Source organism: Phacochoerus africanus, chromosome 12 (assembly GCF_016906955.1).
Source record: "Phacochoerus africanus isolate WHEZ1 chromosome 12, ROS_Pafr_v1, whole genome shotgun sequence".
Classification (NCBI taxonomy): Eukaryota; Metazoa; Chordata; class Mammalia; order Artiodactyla; family Suidae; genus Phacochoerus; species Phacochoerus africanus.
This window is the reverse complement of record NC_062555.1, coordinates 70,969,555-70,984,184: the sequence shown is the minus strand read 5'-3', so window position 1 is coordinate 70,984,184 and position 14,630 is coordinate 70,969,555. Positions and strand designations below refer to the sequence as shown.

At 44.9% G+C, this 14,630-nt stretch overlaps 1 protein-coding gene across 7 annotated transcripts in view; it reads right to left on the bottom strand.

The window, feature by feature from the left end:
* Positions 1 to 1,792: 1,792 nt before the first annotated feature.
* LOC125112880 (dihydrodiol dehydrogenase 3-like) overlaps positions 1,793 to 14,630 on the bottom strand; it is a 28,879-nt gene continuing 16,041 nt past the window's right edge. For 6 of the 7 annotated variants that reach the window (XM_047755344.1, XM_047755346.1, XM_047755342.1 and 3 more), the window contains 7 exons: positions 13,180 to 13,296; positions 12,244 to 12,321; positions 11,192 to 11,314; positions 7,285 to 7,394; positions 6,187 to 6,352; positions 5,525 to 5,604; positions 1,793 to 2,028 (listed from right to left, as the gene is read on the bottom strand). In XM_047755344.1, the coding sequence (XP_047611300.1) occupies positions 1,986 to 2,028; positions 5,525 to 5,604; positions 6,187 to 6,352; positions 7,285 to 7,394; positions 11,192 to 11,314; positions 12,244 to 12,321; positions 13,180 to 13,296 (717 nt within the window). In that variant the 3' untranslated portion in view covers positions 1,793 to 1,985. Of the gene's footprint in view, positions 2,029 to 5,524; positions 5,605 to 6,186; positions 6,353 to 7,284; positions 7,395 to 11,191; positions 11,315 to 12,243; positions 12,322 to 13,179; positions 13,297 to 14,630 lie in introns of those variants that run through there. The other variant, XR_007131285.1, reaches the window with a different exon arrangement.

The following is a 14,630-nucleotide window of genomic DNA, read 5'->3' as shown; positions in this document are numbered from 1 at the left end:
ACCAAACGCTCTTGAACCCATGTGACTTTTTCTATAAATAGCCCTTTCGGTAGCTTTGGGTGGGACTGTGAGTTTATATAGCTCTCCCCGGAGGCAGCTTGGTATTATATTCAAGTCCTTACAAATATGCACATTAATTGATGGCATTTGAACCTTTAAGCATTAAAGTTTAGGAACAAACAGGGTTTCCAAGAAAAGTTGTATTTATGGTTACTCATTTGCAATTATGCGGGGAGATTGAAATTTGAATTTAAAAACGGTTTCCAGAAGTTCCCGTCGTGGCGCAGCGGAAACAAATCCAACTAGGAACCATGAGGTTGGCAGGTTCGATCCCTGGCCTTGCTCAGTGGGTTAAGGATCCGGCATTGCCGTGAGCTGTGGTGGAGGTCGCAGACACAGCTCGGATCTGGTGTTGCTGTGGCTGTGGTGTAGGTGGGTGGCTACACCTCTGATTTGACCCCTAGCCTGGGAACCTCCATATGCCGAGGGTGTGGCCCTAAAAAGACAAAATAAAGAAAGAAATAAAAACAGTTTCCAGAAAGGATTGTTTCCCCCCTAGGATTCACCTGGTCTTTTGACCTCTCATCCTCCCAGTTCTCAATCATCTTACCATTTGGTAAAAGCGGTGCCAAAGCCCAGGACTGGCACGGAGTTTCTAACAATCAGCCACTGGTTTTCACCATCCAGACTAAACCCGTCCTGTTTTGGTTCCTTCTTCCTCCAGTGTGTGCTCTGGGCAGAATTTCCTCTCTGATGACACCATACATGGGGTGCGGGCTGAGGCTAGAGCCCCATCCAGACTCTTGACAGGCCTCAGAAAGGCATCCAAGACGGAGGAGGCCGGGTGGAGCTGGTCCCCATCTTCCAACTTCTCTTTCCAGAGTACACCTTTCTCGCGACATAATTGTCGACTCCCGTGCGGTTGAAACAGGCCCTGGGTCCGCTCCGCTCAGTGTTCCCACAGTGTCACCGTCCTGCAGAGGGACAGCACCGTGTCCCAGCCAAGGTACCGACACTGATCCGACCCGCTAAGCCAGTTGACGCTGTCCCAGACTTGCAGTGCGTGTGCACTTACGTTCCTTTATCTTCCAGAACACTGATTATTTCCTCTGTTCTTTCAAATCCGTTGAGCCTCTCCACTGGGTTTTTAATTTTTATTATTGCATTTTTCAGCCCCAAAATTTCCGTGTGGTTTTTCTTTATGTCTTCCCTTTCTTCTCCCAGGAGTCTATTTCTTTGTTGAAACTTTGTACTTTATCATTTGTCCCCAGTATGTTTATAAGGGCTTGTCGAAGCATTTCCATGATGGCCACTTTAAACTCTTGGTCAGGTAATTCTAATATCTCAGTCGTCTTGTAGTGGGTATCTGTTGTCTGTTTTATCATAATTTTTATTTTATTTTTTTGTCTTTTTAGGGCTGCACCTGCAGCATATGGAGGTTCCCAGGGCCAGGGGTCGAACCAGAGCTGCAGCTGCCGACAGGGATTGAACCCGCATCCTCATGGATACTAGTTGGATTCTTAACCCACTGAGCCACAGCGGGAACTCAAAGCCATAGATCCCTTTAAAAGTGTGATAAAAGTGTGGATGTGGTAAGTTCACAGGATAAAAGAGGAAAACATACCACAAGAACTACAGACAGGTGAGAAGCTGGACTTGGGCAGTTCGGAAAATACACCCTGGTGAGCTTTTTCCCAGGCAGGCACTTCCGGCGATGTCAGCATTTCAACCTCAGTTACATGGGGGAGAAAATAAGACAAAAGTGAAACGAAAAAGCCAAGGCAGCAGTAAGTTAGATTGTTCCAAATGTATCTTTATTTACTTTGGGCGAGAAAGACTGGGTTTGGAGACTTTTATTTCTTGATCGAAGGACTCCAGCCATATCGCGACGTCAGGCTAAGTGACAGGGAATGAAGCGGTTACTTTCTCACCCTCGAGATGTCCCCCGGCATGAACCAAAATCTGGGCAACCCCGGACACTGCTCTTAATCATCGCCGTAAGAAGCATCATCTGTATGACCAGAAAATCTAAAAGATAAAGCAGAGTATCAGTCAAGTCATTTTCTGGGCTGGCTAAAGATATATATATATTTTTTTTTTTTGTCTTTTTGCTATTTCTTTGGGCCGCTTCTGCAGCATATGGAGGTTCCCAGGCCAGGGTCCAATCGGAGCTGCAGCCGCCGGCCTATGCCAGAGCCACAGCAACACAGGATCCGAGCCGCGTCTGCGACCTACACCACAGCTCACGGCAACGCCAGATCCTTAACCCACTGAGCAAGGGCAGGGACCCAACCCGCAACCTCATGGTTCCCAGTTGGATTCGTTAACCACTGTGCCACAACGGGAACTCCGAGAGAGATATCTTTTAAATGGGTTTAAGCATGAAAATTAATGTAGGAGCTCCCGTTATGGCTCAGCAGTAACAAAGCTGACTGGTATCCATGAGGATGAGAGTTCGATCCCTGGCCTCACTCAGTAGGTTAAGGATCCGGTGTTGCCATGAGCTGTGGTGTAGTTTGAAGATATGGCCGGGATCTGGCATTGCTATGGCGTAGGCCGGTAGCTGCAGCTTCTGGCCCGGGAACTTCCATATGCTGTGGGTGCGGCTTAAAAAAAAAAAAAAAAAAAAAAAAGGGAGTTCCCGTCGTGGCACAGTGGTTAACGAATCCGACTAGGAACCATGAGGTTGCGGGTTCGGTCCCTGCCCTTGCTCAGTGGGTTAACGATCCGGCGTTGCCGTGAGCTGTGGTGTAGGTTGCAGACGCGGCTTGGATCCCGCGTTGCTGTGGCTCTGGCGTAGGCCGGTGGCTACAGCTCTGATTCAACCCCTAGCCTGGGAACCTCCATATGCCGTGGGAGCGGCCCAAGAAATAGCAACAACAACAACAAAAAAGACAAAAGACAAAAGACAAAAAAAAAGGAAAGAAAAGAAAATCAGCTTTTGGACAAGTACAAACCCAATTTGTTTTATCGCAACCATGTACAACTGCAGTACAGTGTAATGATCTCACTGTAGAAAATATTCTTACATGCACTTGGACACTCAAGAATAACCCAATGTATTTCACTTGTGTAGGTATATTATTCTATAACTTAAGGAGATAAACTATTTGTGTTGATATTATAAACTCCCAAGAGGGCAGAAATGAATTCTGCCTCTTTCAAAACACTGCCAATGCAGTTTAAATACACACAGTGAACTATTTCAAGGCGTGGATGAGGAAGGCGACAAAAATATCTCTGTTGTTCCGTTTCTTTCAAGCACTCAGCAATAATTTATCTATGCCTTTACGGGGTGAAAACTTATGTATTAGGTCTAGAGATGGAGAGAGTTTCCACTTTAGCAAAAGGGAGGTGAGCGCTCTATATCCATCTTTATATACGACTATATCAAGTGATCATTTTTGAGATAGAAAGCACTCCATCACTGGATAATTATTATTGATTAAAATCACTGATATCATTTGTTTAAAATGACTACCTGCTTCCTCACTGCCCCTTACTCTTTCCTATTATTTTATTATTCACTCAACCAATGTTTTCTAATTACTCAGGGAGAGGGTGGTTCTTTAAAAATCCGGTCCTAGGACTCTAACGTTCTGTGGTGAACAGAAAGTAAACAAACGAGGTTAGAAACCGTACGGAGTGCTAACGTGGTGTGCCAAGAGAAAGCACCGCAGGATGGAGGGAAAGGAAGGGCTGTCCTGGATGCGTTTTTTTTTTTTTTTTAATTTTTCTTTCTTTCTTTTTAGGGCCGAACCTGCAGCATATAGAAGTTCCCAGGCTAGGGGTCAAATCAGAGCTGCAGCTCCAAGCTGCATCTGCGACCTACACCACAGCTCACGACAATGCCAGATCCTTAACCCACTGAGCGAGGCCAGGGATCGAACCCGAAACTTCATGAACGTTATGTCAGGTTCTTAATCTGATGAGCCACACTAGGAACTCTCTGGGCTGCATTTTTAGATGAAGTGACAGAGATGGTGTCTTTGAGTTGGCACCTGTGTTAAGACTGAAGGAGATAAAGGAGAGACCACGCAGGATCCGGAGGCAGGGCACGGTGGGCAGAGGGAACGGGCAGTGCAAAGGCCCTGAGATGGGCCCACGCATGTGAGGAAGAACAAGGAGGCCATTAGGCTGCGCTGGAGTCAGAACGGGCAGAGTAGCAGGACGTGGAGGCAGAGACGGAGGGAGTGTCCTGCTGGCCTCTGTAGGTTTTGTAAGGACTTTGGCCTTTACAGAAGGCATGAAGAGGAGATACCAGACACCAGAAGAGGAGTCCTGACCAGACCTACGTTTTACCTGGTTCACTCTGGCGACTACGGGCGGAGATGAGAGAGCAGAGAGATAAACAGCAGCCAGTTTCCTTATCAGGAAGAATTTGACACAAGCGTGTTTGGTAGGTGGGCTGGGGGCTGGGGGCTGGGGTGCAGGTTCCGTCATGAGCTCAGCTGTGCACTTGGTGAGTTAGTGTGGAGTACAGGAAATGGCTGTACAAATCGTGGTCCAGGGTTCCAGGTGTGAGCTGGATATGATTTTGGGAGTCAGTATTCACACAGTGTTTAGGGCAAGGGGCTAGAGGAAGTAGCAAGGATGAGGATGTGTTTGGAAAAGAGAAGAGGCCGGACTGAGACTCCACCCGAAGTTAAGAGGTCAAGCTGATGAAGAGACACCTGCAAAGACCATGAGGAGGAACGGGGAGGGCAGTGGGGCAACCAGATCCGCTGTAAAGAAGCCAAAGCTGAGAGAGCATGTCCAGGAGGAGAGGGGACCCACTGGCTTAAAGAAGATGGATGAGAATCGCCACTGGGCCAAGCGGGAGGCTGTGGCTGACCTTGCAAAGAGGAGGGCGAAACGTCTGATGCGTGTGGCTCAGAAGAGAAAGGGAAGAGGGAACGGAGGGCAGCAAATGTGGACCCTCTTCAAGAAGTTTGGCTCTGAAAGGAGAAATGCAGGGGCTGGTAGCTGCAGATGAAGTCAGTTCAAGAGAGGACTTTTTTGAAGATGAAAGAATGTTTGAAAACCTCTAGGAATAATCTTGCGGCGAGGGAAAAACAGATGACTTAGGCAGAGAACAGGATTTCACTTAGAACAATGAGTAAGACAAAGAGAGAGAAGAGAGTTGAAAGTATGTGCAAAGGGAGTTCCCGCTGTGGCCCATGGCACAGTGGTTTAAGGATCTGGTGTTGCCACAGATGTGGCATAGGCTGCAGCTGCAGCTGGGATTTGATCCCTGGCTCGGGGATCCATATGCTGCTGTGCAGAAAAAAAAAAAGAAAAGAAAAGAAAAGAAAAGAAAGAAAGAAAGGTACGTGCACAGAATGTCATTGTGTTTGATGTGGGGATTTAAGCAGAGAAAGGACAGAGGCGTGGAATAAAAAGGGCATGGAGGCTTGAAGGAAAATTTTTTCCCAACCACTTCCCTAAAAGAAGTGAGAGAAGACTCTGCCCTTTGTGGACCAGAATAAATGGAATTCCTTCATTCTCTTGCTGCCTAGCAACCAAAGTGGAACCAGCTACTTACAGATCTTGCAAATAGCACATGTTTCTGTTTAGGCCGTCCAGACTTCCCATATCCTCTGGGGTCAACTCGAATTCAAAAACCTATCAGACATGGAAGATCAATTTCCTAGAGATGATCACTGCACATCTCCCTCCCCCTCCACGCACACCCACACAGGTGCAGACACACAAATTTATGTAGGAATTTATGTTTCATGAGACAGTTATTATGAACCTGGGGTTCAACCCCTGGCAAAAGTCTTGGGAATTTGTCCATTCAGAGTTGAGATTGGCAGTTCAGGTCACCCTCAGAGGCTTTAACTGGGTGACTGTGGTTGTAGCAAAGGAATCCTAGAGTTTGGGGAGCTCAGATCCCCTCTCAGCTAATGCGTCCATTTTTCAGCTGAAGAAGCCACGGGGTGATTTACTCAGGGTCACACTGTGGAGGGAAGACCAGGATTGAGACTCAAACCTGACCCTCTGTTGACTGTTCTTCCCAACCACCATGCACGCCCCTCCCTTGCAGGAGGTGGAGGAAAGAGGAGTTAGATACAGCACAAATATGTGTAGGGTATACAGGGAGACAGGCTTTGCCTAAATACGCCTTGAGAGACCCCCAAATAACACACGCCGGGGGAAATGCGCCTTTGTCAGCCCCCTGCTGCCCACAACCCTGTCGTGTACCTGGAAGTTCTCTTTCATCCTCTTCTCATTGAAGCTCTTGGCCAGGGCCACCACCCCCCGCTGCAGCTGGTAGCGCAGGGCAACCTGGGCTGGAGTTCGCCTGTGCTTTTCAGCAATGGCATTGAGTACTGGATCCTGCAGGAGACTTGGTTTGTTCTTGATCACCCTGGGAGGGAGGCAGAGAAGCTATAGGTCTGAGGCTGTATATCCAGCCTACCTGGGGGACGTTCACGCAGGCTAGAGGGGGTGAGTCTCTAGAGCTTCCTCCTCATCCTCTGGATGTCTCAGTATCACTTTTGCTTCTTTTGGTAAATCCAAAGAAGACAAGGGAAAGTAAGGTGGGAAGGGAAAATCGGGCAATTTTTCATCTTTTAAACATTTCTAAAAAACGTAGTAAAAGATTAAGTCAAGAAGACAAAATTGTTATCCAAAGACCCAATAACCACCATTATAATAAATAATCAAGAACTTCATAAAATTTACTATTTCAAAAAACGCTTTCTACTAATTGTCTCAGTTTTGTCCTGAAGTGCGAAGAGGCACACATCTATATTCCTCTTGAAAAGATAAAGAAACTAAAACTTAGAGATACTGTTCCTTGTCTCATATTCCTCAACTGCTAAGTGTCAGCGTCATGGCTTAGAATCACCTTGTTATAGAGTTCCCGCCGTGGCTCAGCAGAAACGAATCTGACTAGCATCTATGAGGATACAGGTTCAATCTCTGGCCTTGATCAGTGGATTAAGGATCTGGTGTTGCTGTGAGCTGTGGTGTAGGTTATAGACGCGACTCAGATCCCGCATTGCTGTGGCTGTGGTGTACACTGGTGGCTATAGCTCTGATTTGACCCCTAATCTGGGAAACGCCAAAAAATCACCTTGTCGCTCTTTAAAGCCAAAGCTTTTGAAGTGGATGAACATTTTAATCAGTCACTTTATTATTCAGTATAGTTTTCTTGAGTCCTCACCACGTAGGGTCGGTAAAGGGTTTGCAAAGGTGGGTGGCTCCTGATGACTATCCGTAATTTCCCCCAGACATGGAGAGATGGCTCAGAAGGCACAGCATCTAAGAGCAGAATACCTTTATAGGGCTCATTACCATTTCTTCCTTGCATCAGACCCCAAAGTAGCATATGCAACAAGGAGAATGTCATGGGAACGGCAGAATTCCAGGAGTTTGCTCTGGTTTAAGTAAGGGTGACACTCCACCTGTAGATTGCCAAGCAGAAGAATGGAGTGTAGGACCAGCAGGACCACTAACACCAAAACTTACAAGGAACATTGATGGTATCATAAAAATTTAGAAATACCAGCAACACGGGCCAGCACACGACCACCATTCACAGCTGTGCCTGTGGTGCATCACACAGGATCGTTTTCCTCTCTCAAAACTCCTGTGCTTTACCCATTCTCCCCACGCACTCTTGTCAACCACTGATCTTTCCTTTTCTCTCTTCCTTCCTTCCTCTCTTCCTTCCTTCCTCTCTTTCTTTCGAAGCGGTTTTGGGTTTACAGAAAAAACCTGAACAAAACATATAGTTTCCATATTTCATTTCATTCCCTCCCCAATTTCCCCATTATTATCATCTCACATTAGTAGGTTACCTTTGTTAAAACTGAAGACTCAATATTGATGGATTATTATTAAGTCAAACCCAGAGTTTGCGTTGTGAATTCTGTAAGTTTTAACAGATGAATGGCACGTTTCTTTCCTTACACTGTCCAACTGAATAATTGTTACACTGCCCTAAGAACCCCCTGTGTCCCACCCAACCATCGCTCCATCGTCCATTTGAACCCTGGGCAACCACTGATCACATTACTGTCTCCACGGTCTGCCTTTTCCAGAATGTCATAGAGTTGGGATCATACAGTATGCAGCCTTTTCAGAGAGGCTTCTTTCGCTTAACAGCATACATTTAAGTTTCCCCCATGTCTTTTTGTGGCTTGATAGCTCGTTTTTTTAATTGCTAAATGATATTACATTGAAAGGGTGTCCCAGAGTTTGTTTCTCCACTCTCCCATTGAAGGACATCTTGGCAATTATGAACAAAGCTGCTATAAACCTCCGTGTTCAGGTTTGTGTGTAGACATAAGTTTTCGGCTCACTTGGGAAAGTACCAAGGGGAACGGTGTTGGATCACACGGTAAGAGGATGTCCGCTTCCATTTAGTTTTGGTTTTGGCCACACCTGCAGCAGGCAGAAGTTCCCAGGCAGGGATCAAACCTGCACCACAGCAGTGACCTGCGCCACAGCTGTGACAATGCCAGACCTTAACCCCCTGCACCGTGAGGGAACTCCAGAGTCTGCTTAGTTTTGTAAGGGGTGGCTAAACTGCCCTCCAAAGCAGCCGCACCGTGTTGCATCGCCATCAGCCATGGGTGAGGGCTCTGCTGCTCCAGGTCCCCACCAGCATTTGGTGTGGTCAGTGTTTGGGACCCTACTAACAGGTGTGTGGCAGGAGAGTGATTCCCCCTTATCTATGGTCTCTCTCTCTGGATTCAGTGCCCACAGTCAACCATGGTCCAAATACAATAGAGGGAAAGTTCCAGAACTAAAGAATTCGTAAGCTTTACATTTTGCACTGTGCTGAGTGGCGTGCTGAAGTCTGGGGCTGTCCTGCTGCAGGCCGGGTGGGACAGGAGCCATCCCTTTGTCCCGTATGTCCACACTCTATGTGCTACCAACACATCAATCACTTAGTAGCCAGGTCAGTTATTAGATCAGCTGCTGTGGTATCTATCGCAGTGCTGGTGTTCAAGTGACCTTTAATTTATTTAATAATGTCCCCAAAGCACAAGACTGGTGATGCTGGCCATTCAAATGTCCTTTTGCTGTGCTTAGTTATAAATTAAACTTTATCATAGGCATGGAGGTATAGGAAAAAAGTCTATACAGCATTCAGTACTATCCATGATTTCAGGCTTCCACTGGGGTGGGGTGTGTGTCTTATCCTGCAGATAAGAGGGAACTGCTATCTCATTTCGAGCTTAATTTGCATATCTCTAATGAGGTATGATATCATTTGTTCATATATGTATTTGCTACCTATTCAGACAAACCTTGGAGATATTGCAGATTCAGTTCCAAGCCATTGCAACAAATAGCACAATAAAAGTTTCCCAGCAAACATAAAAAGTTATGCTTACACAGCACTGTAGTCCATTAAGTGTGCAAAGGCGTATGTCTGAAAAATGCACATACCTTAATTCAAAAAGGCTTCATTGCTAAAAAGTGCCAAAGCAAACATCAAAGATCCTTGATCAGAGGTCTTCATAACAAATATAATAATAGTAATGTTTGAAATATTAAGAGTTAACAGAATGCGACGCCAAGTGAGCTGTTGGGAAAATGGTGCTGACAGACTTGCTTGACACGGGGTCCCCACACACCTTCCATTTGTGAAAGATACACTATCTTCAAAACGCAATAAAAGGAGGGGTGCCTGTACATCTTTGTTGAAGTATCTATTCAGACCTTCCGCTCATTTTTAAATTGCTCGGGGTCCACTTGGCCAAAGTCCATTCACGCCTTAGAGTTCAAGGCAATGTCCAGCTCTCCCCTAACTCTTCGTCAGTAGTCCAGTCAAAGCCAGTTTGCCCAACAGTTCAAACACTCGGGTGTAAGACAGGCTCACGCATGTGTGCAACATGGAGAATATAGCCCCATGTTTTAAATTAACTGTAAGTGGAAAGTAGACTTTTAGAGGTATACATTTTTAAAATTTAAACAGCAATTAAAAAATTTTTAAATAGTAGATTTTTTTTAAATTTATCTTTAGGGCTGCAACTGCGCATATGGAAATCCCTGTGCTAGGGGTTGAATCAGAGCTGTAGCCACCAGCCTATGCCACAGCCACAGCAACACCAGATCCGAGCTGCGTCTGAGACGTACGCCTCAGTTTGTACAACACCAGATCCTCACCCCACTGGGCGAGGCCAGGGGTCTAACCCGTGGTCTCGTGGACATTATGTCAGGCTCTGAACCCGCAGAGCCACAACGGGATGTCTAACCTAGATTTTAAACATGAGATGTCAATGTATTGATTTAGTAAAACCCAAAACTCTATGTCGTATTATCATAGATTGATGTAGTTCCTTACAATGTAGTTTGGTTTGATCCTTTTCCTTAGGTATTCTTGACACATAGCATTGCATTCGTTTTATCTGTACCATATGATGATTCAGCATTTATACTGTGAAAGGATCATCACAGTAAGTCTAGTTAACGTGTCACAAAATTATTAACATTTTATAAAAATTAAAAAAAATTTTATTTCCTCTCTCCAATTCGTGATCTCTAAAGTGGAGACAACCTTCCCAAAGGACATAAAATAAACAACGCTGGAACTCCTGTTTGTATTTTTCATGTAAAGGTGGGGAAACGATCAGCCTTTCCACTCTCTAGGATGTAGAGTGGCTCGGGCCTAGTAAGTGAGTTTATCTTATCTAGCCGATTTCTTAAATTTTTTTAACTTCTAATTTTTTTACGGTGGTAAAATAGATACAACATACATTTACCATCTTTTTTAAGGGTCCCCTCAATGGCATTAAGCGCATCGGCATTGTTGCGGAGCGATTTTGTACCATCAAGAGTCTCAGTGTTATCGCATGACACAGAACTCCAAAGAGTTAAAGGTGGATTACCCATTTTCTCTGACCCACGAGTGTTCCAACTTTACTGACCTTTTGTGAAATGAGAAAGTCAGTCGTTTGCCAGCTCTGCATTTCCAAGACCAAGCACTGAAACACCTAGTCGATTATACTTCAACCTGACCCTTAGATTTTTTATTTATAAAGTGACAAGGGAACAAAAACAAATAAAAGAATAGAAATAAAGTGGCACAGTCTTTAGAACGATCTTCAGTAACTTAAAATGTATTTTATTCTCTTGAAGCCGCTCACGTCCAAAAGTCATTACAGGGGAGTGCCATAGGTGACTTTGTCGAAATGAGCAAAGAATAAGCTGCAGAGGAGGAAGAAGAGGGGCAGCTGATGGGGCTCACCTGGTTGCAGACGGGCTTGTACTTGAGCCCCGGCTTGTTCAAGATCCTCTCCAGCTGCTTGCAGTTAAAGTTGGACACACCGATGGACTTGGTCAGTCCCTCGTTCTTGCACTTCTCCATGGCCTGGGGAGGAAGAAATCTGTGTCATTGGCTAGAGAAGAGTAATAAGTGGTAGCATGTGAGTGGGGTCTGGAAAGAGATAGACAGAGCAGGAGAGAAAATCATTAAAGATGCAAGTGTCAATGAAGAAGACAGGAATTGGCCACTAGGAGGACAACGAAAAATTAAATAGTTTTTTAAATGGCTAAGGAGATAGAATAAGAAAAAAAAATACATACACAGGGCTAGAAAAATTTGATTGAACCACAGCAGAGCAGGAGAGCAGGAAGTGGAGTCAGGTGCCACCTGGAAACAGGAAGTGGTTGAGCCGATCTCCCTGACCACTGGCTCCGTGTCTTCTCTCTGACCTCGTTTCCTGTTATTGTCCACCAAACTTACTCTGTTCCAGCCACACATACGCCCCCGCCTCCTTGCTGTTTTTGAGCATGGGGGGCTCTCTCCTACCTGAAGGTCTTTGCTTGGCCTTCTTGATGCCTGAATCACACTTCCTCCAGAGACCCACATCAGTGATCTCCTCATTTCCTGCAAGTCTTCGGTCAAGTGCCACCTTCTCCAAGACACGTGCCCTCCCCATTCTGTTTTTAGTTGCCTCTCTGTGCCCCAAACCCACCCTGGCCCTCTCAGGTCCTTAAATTGGCTTTTCTCTCCTATATCGCTGCACCTGCTCCCCAACAGCATCTCTGGAGCCAGAGACCTTGGTTTTGCTCATGGACGTAGCCTGAGTGCTTAGAAATACTCACCACTGGGTACATCAAAGGCACTCGACTACTTAGTTACTAAATGGAATACAAAACCGAGGCAGAGGGGCATTTGGGGACTTGCCTAAGACCACATGGCGGGCAGGACTGGGCCACATCCACACTTCCTAAGTCCCTTGACGGTCCCCTCTCCCTCAAGGTGCAGAGACACAGCCTCTTTGGAGCGGCACTTACCTCCCACGTGGTACAGAGATCCACTGTGTCAAAAATGATGTTTCCATGGGCGTCCTTTGGGAAAAAGTCCTCCCCAGCCTGGAATAAAGGAAAGGAGAAGCAGTTGTATCAAGCTGTGTCTGCCCTTAGCCAGACCGTTTGGAGTCTGCAGACCTTGAGGCTAAGGAAACAATCTATCCTGATTCTTGAAAGGCGTTGTAAGGTTGGGCTAAAGGGAAAGGACGTGCGCTGAAAAAGTACATGCCCTAGAAATGCTTTTAACTGCGAAAGCTTTAATAAATATGTTGGTGTCAAGGACACCTGGAGACACCCAAGACCCCATCCTAGTGAGAGCCCAGAGTGGTGCCAGGACTGAATGGGATCCTTGGTCCCTGAACCCCGTGGAATGAGTCTCTCCCACGCCTGCTTTCCACCTGCAGGTGGTCGTATGAGAGAGCGCCTTGCCAGCATCTCAAGGGCTGGGTCTCCTCATTAACCTTTCTGTGCCTTCACTGGCCTCCCCAGTGGGACGTTCCCCAGACACCAGTGGGCATGAAGTTGAAAATCAAGAGCACAGAACCTTGAAAGTATAGACAGTTGTCCACAAGATCGAGGCAAAGACATTGAAGCCAGTAAATCTTTGTCAGCCTGGGACTACACTTGTGAACTGGGATGGGGAAAAAAAGGGAGAATATTAGTATGACATACTTTTCTTCTCATTTTCAGAGACTATATCTTCTTTTCTCCTCTTTCATGAGATTTTATTATCCCTTACTAAAGTTTCATATGGTGATATCAGAAAGTAAGGACACCTGACAATCCGTAGGACAGTGTGTGAAGTATCATTCTAGTATGTACTTCTTTGAGGGCCATGATTTAGTGTATTGAACTACGTCCTCTTTGTATTTAGATGCTAATGTTTACATTGATAAGCAAAGTAAAACAGCTTAAACGCACCTGCAAAGCTTCTGGGTGATGAAGTAGATAAAGATCCACATAGCTCATCTGAAGTTTCTTCAGCGACCTTTCCAGATTAGTTTGGACCAATTCTGGACGGAAAAAGGTGCCCCACACCTGCTGGGGTAGAAACAGAAGCGGAGGAGGGTTATTTATTGAAGAATCTTTAGGAGAGAGTAATACAATGGCTAATAAACAACAACAACCAAAAACAGCTCATGGCCATTGAGAAGTGGTACGCCATGCTGTGAAGTTCGGGATTCCTTATCATCATAAGTTATTTTCTTAATGAATTCACACAGCACAGTAGAAAATAAAAATATGGTCTTAAACAGACATTCTCAAAACTCAGGATATAAAAGAATTATTTGGTTTCCTGGGGCACCATTTATACCTGGGTTCTCCCTTAAACATCAAAAATCACAGTCTTTGGAGACTGGGTCAGAAAACTGCATTTTCAACAAGAACCTCAAGTGACGGAGATTCAGGAAATCCTATCTTGGCCATATTAGATAATTAGGTTTGCCCAGCAGGAAAGAAAGTTAGGCCCAGCAGGAACTTTTTTTTGAGGGGGGAAGTATTTTTAAAAGTGAGAATTTAAGGAAAATCCATCAAAATTACTGAAGGTTAGGAAACAAGAGGGTCCTATGAAAAGAGGATTAAAGGATGAATGCTGGGAGGGCTAGTGCTGTAGCAACATCTCATGTAAACCCAGTCGTGTGGAGAGATTCATATTCTGGAGCGAGAAGGAACAAACACCCAATTCAAAGACCTATACAGGGTTCGCTACCACGGACAGCAACTCTTTTCTCTTGGGCTACTTTATCTCCAATTTGAATACATTTTTCTAACAGGAGTCAGCTCGGTGAACATGCCGGAACAAATTCCTCTCAGGTTCCCTTTCCAATCTGACCTAAACACAAAGTTCTTTTATTTGTTTTGCATGTGTATCAGTGGATGTAAGGAGTATTAGTAGAAAATGGTTTGAAAGTTTTAAAAACACATGAGAGATACTTGTACAAACGTGAACGTTATCCTCACATCAGTTCCATAGTATTTTTTTTTAACTCATAGGAAAGAGAAATAAATATCTATTAACACAATAGGTTGAGATAGAAGGACTAAGGCTCAAAGGGTTCAAAAGACTTTTTGGTTAAGAAATTTCACAAAATCAAATATACGGACTATTAAAGAATTAAAATTTGATTGTAGTTTCCAAAAGCCTATGCTTTCTGATTAAATTGCTATAGCTAAAAAATATTAAGTCACTTCACCAAAACTTGAGTATAACAGAGTTGGTAAAGCCAAATCCCTCCCTGAGTTTTGAAACATATAATAATAATGATAACTAGTATTTTTGAGCATTTAAGACACACTATTTTCAAAGGCGCTACATGTACCTTTTGAAGTAATACTCATGAAAATCCTGTGAGGAAAATATTCCTCTTCGT